This window comes from Bos indicus, chromosome 2, assembly GCF_029378745.1.
Source record: "Bos indicus isolate NIAB-ARS_2022 breed Sahiwal x Tharparkar chromosome 2, NIAB-ARS_B.indTharparkar_mat_pri_1.0, whole genome shotgun sequence".
NCBI classification, from domain to species: domain Eukaryota; kingdom Metazoa; phylum Chordata; class Mammalia; order Artiodactyla; family Bovidae; genus Bos; species Bos indicus.
The window spans coordinates 26,813,741-26,825,998 of NC_091761.1; the positions used below are offsets into that span (position 1 = coordinate 26,813,741).

At 46.7% G+C, this 12,258-nt stretch overlaps 1 protein-coding gene across 2 annotated transcripts in view; it reads left to right on the forward strand.

Moving 5' to 3' along the window:
* The first annotated feature begins 6,507 nt into the window (after nucleotides 1-6,507).
* Nucleotides 6,508-12,258, forward strand: part of LRP2 (LDL receptor related protein 2) — a 176,816-nt gene continuing 171,065 nt past the window's right edge. The window contains exon 1 of one of the 2 annotated variants that reach the window (XM_070803716.1): nucleotides 6,508-6,800. In XM_070803716.1, coding sequence (XP_070659817.1) covers nucleotides 6,722-6,800 — 79 coding nt within the window. In that variant the 5' untranslated portion in view covers nucleotides 6,508-6,721. The remainder of the gene's footprint in view (nucleotides 6,801-12,258) is intronic. The other variant, XM_070803712.1, reaches the window with a different exon arrangement.

Here is a 12,258-nt window from a genome sequence, read left to right on the forward strand (position 1 = left end):
ATAGGGAACCTGGCTGAATTCTGAAGCAGGTCTCCAAGCAAAGTTGTTTATGGAAGACTGGAATTATGTCTAATGGTGATACTGAGATAGCTGTCGTACTTGATTTCACCTGAAGCATGATGTATGGATCCTGACTTTATACAGGCTCTTTCTTCATGCACGTAGTACTCCTTATCACAGATGTCTCTGTGGTCCTCCAGCCCTTTCATAACCCCTGAAATTAGAGATGCACTTTGGGAATTGTATTGGTCTTGGGCTCTCAAGAGTCATTATCCAGGAAGACGTTTTCACTGACTTTTGTCTATGGAAATTGCTCCTGAGAGAGAGGAATTTGAAAGTGGGAGGCTAAACAAGCAAGTACCTCTGTACATACTCTTGACTGGTGCTTGTGGTGCCATGACCATCTGAACATGTATGCCTGCCTTAGGCCCACCTGATTCTCAGGGCTTCCGGCCATCCTGTCTTTAAATCCTAAATTTTTCTGGCAAGTCCTAATTCTATTGAATTTTTTTTTTTCAATCAGTGAGACTTATTAGATTCTCAACTGTTTCTTTAAACCTCTGCCAAGATGTTCCCTATGACTATATTTGCAAAGAAAGAGGATTGCCTTGTCATATTATACCTGGTATCTCTGTCTTTGGTTTAGAAGTCATGGCTGCTGCCTTAGTTGTCCTTTTAGGTCTTGCTGTGGCTTTTCCAGGCCTGGTTACCCATCAGGAAAAGTGTTGGCTCAGGACTGCTTATGGCTTATGGCTCAGGTTGCAGTTCTGAGACTGGCAAATACAAAGTTGGAAAAAACAAACAAACGATGTCCTTTCTTTATGAGTGGCAGTTATTATTACATCACAAGCATACTGGAACTGCTTGATAGGTGAGATACCTGGTGTCTTTTTGGCACTTTTGTATGGTTTTGGTCTGGTTCTGTTTTACAGAGGGCAGAAATCCATTCAAGCTCCCTCAGGGAAAAGGAGGATGATTTTAAGGGTATTCTAGGTTAGGAACTAGACCTGGAGTGCTGTCAGGAATTTAGATAGCCCCATGAAACTCTGCCTTATCCCCCTTAGGTGCCTTAATTTTACCCTCAAGGGTAGGAAAGCAGACAGTATGTTTGCGAAACCAGGTGGAAGCCAATGTGGCTGTGGACAGATTGTCACATGAGAGTCACGAGATGGCCAGTGGCCAGATCATTCAAGAGCTTGTAGCAATGCAAAATCTTTGAATTTTATTCCAGTGATAATGGGGAAACTATTGAAGTGTTAAGACCAAGTGGTTGATACAGTCTTGTGGAAGTCGTGTCCAATTCTTTGAGATGCCCTGGATTATACAGTCCATGGAATTCTCCAGGCCAGAATACTGGAGTGGGTAGCCTTTCCCTTCTCCAGGGGATCTTTCCAACCCAGGGATCGAACCTAGGTCTCCTGCACTGGAGGCAGATTCTTTACCAGCTGAGCCACAAGGGAAGCTGATATGGTCTGGATGACTGCAAAAAAATTACTCTGGCATTAGAGTGAAAAAATTTGACAAGGCTAAGGGAATACAACAAGTGTGTCAAAGAGCTGGGCTGGGGAAATCAAGAGAGCTATGAGGGGGTATCGAAGAGTCTCCTAAGGCAGTAGGGGTGGTTAGGGAAGCCTTCCTGGAAGAAGAGGTATTTGAGATGAGACTGGAAATTTGAGAAAGTCGAGTAAGACCTAACCAGATGAAGGGAAGGATTGGTAGGAGAATAATACTTTAGACTGAGGGGATAATAGGAGCAAATCCTGGGAGACAAGAGAAGAATTGTCCTTGTGGAATTTCTGAGTTGATGCAAAGTTTTTAAAACTTAAAAAAAATCATTTTAATATAATTTTAAGCTCACAGAAATGTTGCAGTAGTGCAAGAGACATTGCCCTTTGCCCATGTGCTCGCTTTCTCTCTTCCTAATTTATAAATTTTGAAATTATGTTTCTGGATGTATTTATATTTTGTCTGTGTCTCTCAGGTGGGATCTTAGTTCCCAGACCAGGGATTGAATCCCAGCCCCAGCAAGGAAGGCACAGAGTCCGAACCATTGGACCACAAGGAATTCCCATTCCTGAACCTTTAAATATTTTAGGATATGTTCCCCCAAAACAAGGACATTATCTTTTACAACCAGTATGAGACATTATAGGATATTATTATGCAATCTATAGTCCATGTTAAAATGCCTCTGATTTTCCCAATAATGCCCTTTGGAGCTATTTCCCCCACTAGTCCAAGTCCAACCCAAGCCTGTGCATTGCACTCAATTGTCTTATCTCTAAAAAGCCCCTCAGTATGTCCCTGTTTGGATTCTTCTGATGCTTTCTCATGACTGTGTTGTGCATTTGTGTAGGTATACCTTGTGGTATCTGCTTTGTTTACCCTATGTCTAGCTTCTGTAATCTTGATGCATCTGCCCTTGCCTGCATTTGCTAGATACACCTTGTCCTAATAATATACCTGACTCACCTTGCCTTGATCTCCTGCCTCCTCCAGAGTTGGTGGTGGGGGTGGGCAGAGGGTGTTATGTTCAAATACGAGGACATTATGTTCAAATACTAACTATCCTATCCTAAACTGCTTACCTGGCCTATCTATTCCCTGTTCCTTCCTGTGGAAACAGTAAAAGTGCTTGCCCCCAATTCCCTCCTTTTGCTCTCGGAGTGATGACTTTGGCGGTTGCCTGTATGGGTTCCAATGTCCTGACCTGTATTCCCTCTTCTGGGATCTGTGAGTATAATAAACAGTCTTTTCAATGGCTGTCTCCTGATCTGTTGACTTTAACATACCTAAGTAATGGTGGCTCAGATGGTAAAGAATCTGCCTACAATGTAGGTGACCAGGGTTCGATTCCTGGGTCAGGAAGATCCCCTGGAGAAAGAAATGGCAATCCACTCCAGTATTCTGCCTGGAGAATCCCATGAACAGAGGAGCCTGATGGGCTATAGTCCATGGGGTCACAAAGAGTTGGACACAACTGAGCGACTAACACACAACACACACACATTAAAACACCTGCCAGGTTCTAAACTTGTTACTATTACTCTAATTAATAAGTAGTTTATGGAGAGATACTTCAAACTTTTTTGACTGAGATGCATAACAAGAAATATATTTTACATTGTGGAATGTCTGTTTCACAAGAGTTCTGTGAAACAACACATATCCTCTCCATATGAAAGTTATTTTAGTTTCTATTCTGCTCTGTTATATTTGAAAATAATTCTTGTCTGACCTACTACGTTGATTTCATAACCCTCTAATAGTTAACTACCTTTGTCTGAAAGCACTAGTCTGGTGGAAATATCACTTTGATCATCTGCTTGTGGAATGGAAAATAGATGTGACAGGGCAGACTGACAGCAAGGACTCCATGATAAGGATCTAGCCATAATTCAGGTGAGAGAGTTGTGCTACTGGCAACCAGATTGAGAAAAATGGTTGAGTTTGATTTGAGAAGAAGTGATTGGATTGAGGAACTTGTATATGGAGTACAGAAGAGAAAAGGGTCAAAAAGAACAATTTCACAGACTTCCCTGGTGGTCCAGTGGCTAGCACTCCAAGCTCCCAATGCAGGGGGCCCAGGTTTGATCCCTGGTGGAGGAACTAGATCTCAGAAGCCACAACTAAAAAGATCCCACATGGTGCAATTAAGACCGATCACAGCAAAATAAATATTAAAAAAAAAAAAAAAAAATGACAATTTTAGCCTTGGCCTGTGGGGTGGATGGTGGTGCCCCTTACTAAGATAAGAAACACTAAAGGTTTATAGTTCAGGCTCCATCATGCTAAGTTTGAACTCTTATGGACATTGGATTGGAACTGTCTAGTGAGCAGTTAGCTCTGTGGCACCAAGAGGCAAATCTGGGTTAGATTATTAGCAAGCTGGAGTTGGACTGTACTCAAGAAGTTTTTCCACTCCCTGTCCACTACAGGAAGCAGAAGTTAAGTCAGAATAGTAACAAATGCTTTGAAAATATTTCCAGTAGTTTGGCATTGAGATGCATGAAGTCAAAAATATACTTTGGAAATCAATGAATACAAATTTAGTAGAATAAATCTCACTTTTCAGCACTTTCCCCTCTTTTGGTTAACGGCACTGTAAAGTCTTTTTTGTACAGATGTAGAGAGAAATGTGGAACATAAAGAAATTTTGCATTATATAGAAACTTGCATTACATAGAAACAGTGCTGCCGTAAATCAAAACTGAGCTAGCCTGCGCTTTCCCGGATGCTGGTCCTTAGTTTTAATCCCCCAAATCTAGCAACAGGCATTCTCAGGTATAGATACCGAGATAAAAACTGGCGCACGGTGCAGGCAGTAAAAAGATGTCTGGTTTTAAGTGGTATGAGTTTGGTAGTGCACTGAAAAATTGGGGTTTTCTAGTGGAAAAGAGTGTGGATGTGCGAATTTACATACAGTGTTGGGATTGATAGGCAGTGTTTCATTATTGGTCCCTCATCCTCTATCCCCACCCCTTCATCTGCTCCCCTCCCTCCAGCCCTCCCTCCATTCTTCCCCCCTTCTCTGGCGTTTTTCTGGGATTAACGGCGGGGTCGGCCCCATACACAAACGCAGCTGGTTCGTACGGTCAGCCTGAGCCCTGCTGTGCAACCACGTCAGGAATTCCAGTAAGTTGGCAACACTGCAGCACAAAGACAACAACAATGAGGGAAACCCTTCAGTGCAGAAAGGAATGTTTGGAGCCCGCGCTGCTACACAGAGAAAGGACACAAACACCGCCCCCACGCCCGCCCCCTCGCCCCCGATCGCGCCTGCGCTCCCTCTCCCGCACCTCCAGCACCCCACGCGCGTCCCGGGCTGGACGGAGCCCCGACCAGCGCACCGCTTGGGGCGCGCGCCTCCCCAGCGCCCGCAGCGGCTCTTTGTAATTGTGGTGCGGGGACGCTCATTGACTATGCAGGGCGGCCCCGGCGGGCGTCGGAGTGCTCTGACCCCGGCGCGGTCTCGTACCATCGCCCCGGCCGCCCGGAACCGGCATAAATCACCCACCGAGACTAAAGTGCAGCTTCTCGCCCCCTCGCCGCCTCCCTCCTCCCGCTCGCCTCGTCCCCCTGACTTCCCAGCCCCCCATGCCCTTCGGGTCCCCAATCCTGCCTCCTCCGCGGCGCCGCCCAGCGCCGACGCTGCGCAGGGAGGCGAAGAGCGTCCCAGTGACTTCGGTCGGAGCCGAGAACTCTGGATTTCCAGTTCTTGGGAAGAAAGCCGCTAAATCTCTCCCGTCCCTGCTCGCACCTTACTCCTTTTTAAGTCAAAGTTTTCTCTATCTGGGTCTATTTCTCTCGTCTTGTCTTTCAAAAATAATACCTACTTCCCCTTCCCCCTCCCCTCAAAGCTTCACCAACCACTAAATCCTGGACTGTTTGGGGTCAGTAGGGTTCCACAGAGTCTCTCAAGATCCAGGCTCGGGGAGAAGGGGTGGCAGTATCTGGGTCGGGGACTACATGGGTGCTGGGCTATCGTCTTGACGGCCACGGCTCCTCTGAGAGAAAGGGCTCCTGACTGAAAGGGCTCCAGGACCAGGGCCTGGCTCCGGGGTGAGGAAATTCCGGGGTGACCCCTGGCCTAGAAACGGTTCCTTCTCACATAGGTCTCCACGTGGCCAGGAAAGCGGTTGCACGGACCCTCCTTCTTTCTGTGGGCACTGGAGCCACGTATCGGCTGAGGACGATGCTCAAGTTTCTCTCACAGTGCTCTTTGGGGCGCCCTCCTCCAGCCCCCACCAGCCTGGCTACACTGCCCCCAAAGAAAGGAGTGGCGGGATTCTCTGAACCCCTTTAGTTTCTCCCTCCCATAAAGGGGCACCTGCACCGTCTAGAAGACGTTCATTCTTTCAGTTTTGCTCAAAATGATCAGATTTGTAAGAAGCACGATCTGGTCTTGACACCTGTAGACGTGGTGCTTAAGAAAATCTAAACAAGGATCCGACGCGCCCCCATCGCCCCAACATTGATCTCACTCACCCCGTAACTCGTAAAAACATAGAGCACGCCATCTCAGCGCCCAACTCTACAGGGGAAACCCGGGTGTCTGAGGGAGCTTGAGGATTGTAGACTAGAGAATAAAATAGTCACAAATCTCGATCGAGCAAGCTCTCCATTCCTCTTTCCCCTTCCCTCCTCCTCCTCCTCTTGTTTTCCCTTTTCAAAAACTGTATAGGTAGCCGACATCCGTGTGGACCGCCTAGCCAACTTCTGTGCGGAGGCCAATCCTGCCCGCGTGTGATCGTGTCAGTGTGAGCGTGTGACGGTGATGAGCGTGTGTGCGCGTATGAATGAGCGTGTGTACCTGGGAAGTGTGCGTGCACGTGTGAGCGGGCGCGTGTGCGCGCGCGGCTGTGTCTGTAGGAGTGCCTGCGTGAGAGTGCACGCGTGTGTTCGGGTCCCGACTCCTCTCGCAGCTGCAAAGTGCAGGGGGCGGGCCGGGCGGCAGGGGGCCTGCCCCGCGGGATTCCCGCAGGCTAGTTCCGGGGCGGGCGGGTCTAAAGGGCTTTATGCACGGTCTGGAGGGTGGGGACTGGCGCCGGTAGAAAACGCGATTCCTCAGGCGCGGGTCCCGGCTTTCTGCCACTAGGAGCCCGCAGAGGTGCGGCCCTGAAAGAGCGCTCCCCAGTGGAGGCGCTGCAGTGCCGAGTGCGACGCGCGCCCACCTCCCGGGGAAGGAACGGCGAGGCCGAGGACCCGGACAGTCGCTGGGATGGAGCGCTGGGCGGCGGCGGCAGCGTGCACGCTGCTGCTGGCTTTCGCCGCCTGCCTGGCGCCGGCCAGTGGCGGAGGTAAGCGCCCACCGGTCCGACCTCCGCGCCGAGTGCGGGACTTCCCTGGCTGCGGCAGGGTCGGGTCCGCGGGCGAGCGGAGGGGGCTGCGGCCGGCAAAGGCCAGGAGCGGGAGGCCGCCGGACAGCTCCCTGTGGGGCCCTCAGGTTGCCCTGCGTGGGGCCGGCAGGAGCGCCCCTCCTTCGCCCGCCCCGGCAGTGAGCTGTCCCAAACTTGAGAAAGCAGCCCCTGCGGTTTCGGTGACAGCACACCCCACAAGGACCCTGCCTTTGTTCCCACGGAGGTTTGTCCCAACCCTCCTGGAAGGTACTTTGCTACTCTCCTCGTGAGTCCGCAGCTTGCTCCCCGCGCTGGTTTCTTCTCTCCGGGGCCAAGCGGTCTTCCGCGCTGCTCTGTGCGCAGTTTTCCACCTGCAGCGCCCCGCCCGGGAATCCCTTCGCGCGCCCAGGCTGCGGGCTCGAGCACCCCGCCTTTCTGCAGCAGCGAAACTTGGTCTCGCCGTGACCCCCAAGAGACCGCATCTCGATAAAGATCATTCACTAGCCGAGATAAGGCCGGGAGGTGGGATTGGCCGAGAGAGCGGCTGATACGCTGCAGCATTTTCTTGAAGGGTTTCCCTTTCCAGCCGGGAAGTGGAGGCTTTTGTGTTGATGAATGGGGCTCGTCTGCGCGGCCGGAGTTTTGAGGGCTCGAATGGAGAAAGTTTCTGGGATGAAGCGCTGTAAACTTCTCTCAAGTTGTCGGGAGACTTTTAGTTTTTTACAGGAACGGAGGCGAGGGAAAGAGGAGGAGGGAGTAGGGGAGAGAATAACAAGAATAAGAGGGGAGGAGGAGAGAAGACAAATAGAGAGTAAAAGGGAGAGAAGGAGGGGAAAGAGAGAGATCGGGGGCTGAGGTCGGGGAGAAGGAGAGAGAGAGGAAGCTAGGGATGAATGGGAGAGGCGAGGAGGCAGGGGAACAAGCGAGCTCTCTCCCTGGCTTTGCGTTGCTAGGTAGCAGCGAAGAGCTGCGTGTGACCGACCACCAGACAGACAGAGCGGACGCTGCTGCCTCCAGGGGGACTAATCTGTCTGTGGGGACGGGAGACCACCCTCTCCCCCACCACCCCTTCCTCCCGCTCCTTCCTTCTCGGACAACTTAATTGCCCTACAATGAAAATGAAACCCCTATTGTTGTAGGATTAGCCAAAGCAATACATTGATTTTCCTGGATCACATATTAGGGTTGAAGAGTGGGGACTGCAGAAGCCCCCATTTATGGCAGAGAGAGGGGATGGGCCAGTGGCATGTATTCAGATGGTTAATCTGCTTTCTTTCCTCAATTCTTAGAGTAAGCTCCTTAGAGGGAATCAACTAAGTAATTATACAGCAACTCCTAACAGTACACATTGCAGACTTCCTGGGAAGAAGTTTGGAAACGCCAACAAACCTCACTGGTCGTGTAAAACTCTTTGGAAAAGGAGGGGAGGCAGGAAGAGAACGTTAATAATTATAACTTCGAAAACCTTTTCTCAGGGTTGGTAACAGAGAAAGAGAATTTATTATTATTGTGGAGGGTTTGTCCTAAATATAGCCACAAGTTTTACTATATGTTCCTGTAAGTGCCTGGCAAAAGGAAACCTTGTCTGGGTTAAACTGGGATACATCTGGGTTATCCACATACAACCCAAACAGATGTTTTCATCCCTGTGTTAATGTCTTAGTCATCAAATAACCTGTACTTACTCTTCTTGGTAGTTTAGACCCATCTACCTTTCATTCTATAATAATAATCACATAATATGTATAGTATATAGCATACGATATCGTATATATCATATACTTTTATGTGGCAGGCCCTGTTCTAAGTATTTTACACTTGTTGAAATTTAGTCTTTATCACGCCTCTTTTTAAGTAAGCACTCTTACTGTTTCTATTTTACAGATGGGAAATGAAGACATAGACCAGTTAACTTCCTTAAGGTCATATGGCTAGAAAATCACTGTGAGACAATTCCCAGAGATTCTGATACCAGAGGCTTTAACTAAACTGCTCTAGTATATGGCTCTTTTGTACTAGAAATGTCATACCCCCTTAGTTTCTGTCCACTTGTGAAGTTACTAAAGAAGCCAAGGGACTTTTTGCAAGTCTTTGCCACATACTGTAGAATTTGCTTGCTGCTCATAACTTGATATTTCCAGAAACTCTTTGCAGGTTTCTATCCTCACTCTCAGTCTTCCCAGTTGATCATTTTTACATACATGTCCTCTGAATATTGTCAACCTGGGGGTTTAAGATTTCTAGATTCCTGTTGTATTGATTTTTGACATAGATGAAGAAGTATGATGACATTGTAAATGCCCTTATTTTAGGTAAGATCATCCTGCAAACTTCATATCATTAGAAACTGGAAAGTGTTTTGCAGTTAGTCTTTTAAAAAATATTGCATATCTGTGGCTAGAAATTATTTGCACTGCCCTCTATTTTGCATAATGCTTTTTAAAAAATGTGGAGAGCCTGAAGCAATGGCTTCACCTCATTCTAGCTGTGTGACCTTGGGAAAGTCCTTTAACTTTGCATGGCTCAGATTGCTTATCTGTAAAACTGGTATGATAATGGGAGAATCTATTCTGTGACATTTTATGAACATAAAGTGGTAAGTGTGCCTTAGCATGGTGTAAGGCATTGTAGACAATGATCATAAACTAATAGCTCTTTTTATTACTTTGATTCATAATACCTTTTCTTGCTTACTGATCATATTTCTAATTTCAAAATGCACATGAGAATATCTTTAAGTATTTTCCACCTAACATTTCTCTGAAGAATTCCCAGATTCCAGGACGTGATTTGAAGTTTTTCAGAAAATGTTATGGTTTCTCAGGACAATGATACTCTTTCATCCAATAGAAGTTTGATTGTGCCCTTAATAGGATCAGGTTTTATGACAATTACATCTTTGGGTACAGTTTATATGCTTAGAAGGGTTGTGTGGCCAATAGCAAACAGGCAACATTTTGGTTCTGTCAAGTCTCTATTATCTGCTGCTGCTTTTATTTCACAGCAATTGGCTTTTCTTTCTCTTACTGAAGTTCTTCCTTGCCAGTCTTTGGGGCTTCTGCTTAAACTTCCTGTCCCTGCCCTATTTTAATATAAACTTTTATAACCTTTAGATATATCACTTGGACTGCTTGGCATTATTTTATAGTTAAGTAACTAAATCCTGGTGGAGAAGGAAATGGCAACCCACTCCAGAGTTCTTGCCTGGAGGATCCCAGGGACGGGGGAGCCTGGTGGGCTGCCGTCTACGGGTCGCACAGTCGGACTGAAGCGACTTAGCAGCAACTAAACGCTGGAGGTAGACTGAATGGAGTGAAAGAGTGGAGTTAAGTGCCCCACCTAAAGGACATTGATCGAGCCAGGGTCTGAACCTGAGACTCCTCATTCTTCCACAAGACCTTTAGATGCATGTCCTCTAAATGTCCCCATGTTGAGATCTCTAGATTCCTTTTGTGTTGATCCTGACTTACCAGTTGAGGCAAAGTATGATGAAAAGATGATCTTGGGCGAATCTTTAGTTGGGTGGGTCACCAGTCTCAGGCCTAAGCTGAATCTTATGATAGATTAATATAACCATGTGTTTTTAGCTTGACCCAGAACTCCCAAAGTCTGTGCCTCTGGATCCATTTTTTAAAAATTGTGGACCATCAGAGCACATTTCTGAAGAGTTGATATAATTCACATATTAATAGTTATAGTCCATTAATTTTGTGGTCTTGAGAAATTTAAAAAATCATTACACTGTGGCTGCTAAGTCACTTCAGTCGTGTCCGACTCTGTGCGACCCCATAGATGGCAGCCCACCAGGCTCCCCTGTCCCTGGGATTCACCAGGCAAGAACACTGGAGTGGGTTGCCATTTCCTTCTCCAATGCAGGAAAGTGAAAAGTGAAAATGAAGTCACTCCAGTCGTGTCTGTGGCAATCCACAAATATTTATTAATAAGCATCTACGAGCCTGGTAGGCTGCAGTCCATGGGGTCGCAAAGAGTCGGACACGACTGAGCGACTTCGCTTTCATTTTTCACTTTCATGCACTGGAGAAGGAAATGGCAACCCACTCCAGTGTTCTTGCCTGGAGAATCCCAGGGATGGGGAAGCCTGGTGGGCTGCTGTCTATGGGGTCGCACAGAGTCGGACACGACTAAAGTGACTTAGCTTAGCTTAGCTTACGGTGTGCTAGTAAGACAGCAGTATCAATATAACAGAAAGGTTAAGGATGATGAGAACTGAAAAGAGGAGTCTAGATTCCACAGTTAAAATGGGCTGCAACTTTGTGTTTACGATTCTGAGATAGTCATTTTCTAGTTCCTAATAACTCTGGCTAGGATTTCACCAATATTAGATTTGACACATTCCAGCCTCAGTGTTTTGGGCTGCTTTTAGAATGATCAGATTGATAGATGTTTTGAAATGTCAGAGATGCTTTGATGCTTCCCATGTTTATAAAGGGCCTGTACAAATGTTTCCTAATTGATTTCTTGACCATCTTAGCATTGTGAGACACAGTAGAAAAAGTGTGAATTTGGGGATTAGAGGATCTGGATTTGTAATGAATGTAAATTCATTACAACATACTCAACTGCTCTGGGTTGGTTTTATCTATAAAATGGACACATGTTTACCTCATAGGGTAGTTATGCCAGTTACCTGAGAAAAGTGTGAAATGCTTTTTAGACTGTGAGGTCTCATGTATTTCTATCCATCATGACTGCCCTTTTCAAGAATTTAACTTTTTATAAACTTGTGGAGAAGATATTGTATCTTGGTGTCTCCCCCTGCCCCCTTTTTAGTACAAGGGATCTTTAAATGATTTTCTTGTGCATCTTTGACACAGTGCTTTATTGGCTACAGCAACTTTACACATTAGTCTGAATTCTCATGTTTGTAAATGACAGAAAACTCAGTTAAACTGCTTGAAGCCAAAAGGAAGGAGTATTGAAATATATAATTGAAAAGATAAAGCTATTAGGTTGAACCATATGGGATTGTTGGACGGAGGAGCCTGATAGGCTGCAGTCCATGGGGTCGCTAAGAGTCGGACACGACTGAGCGACTTCACTTTCACTTTTCACTCTCATGCATTGGAGAAGGAAATAGCAACCCACTCCAGTGTTCTTGCCTGGAGAATCCCAGGGACGGGGGAGCCTGGTGGGCTGCTGTCTCTGGGGTCACACAGAGTCGGACACGACTGACGTGACTTAGCAGCAGCAGCATATGGGATTGTTGTTCCTAGGTCAGAAGCAGTCAAATTTGGCAATTTGGTTTAACCTAGTATAGTTGGGCACTCAGCCTACTTCATGTGGATTGGTTTCTCTATCTCCTGGTTCTGAGATGACTGTGTTCTCTAGCATGTTCTTCTCTGGCATCATATCCTTTAATGTTATGTCCAATGGAAAAGAGTAAGTTTTGTTTTAATTA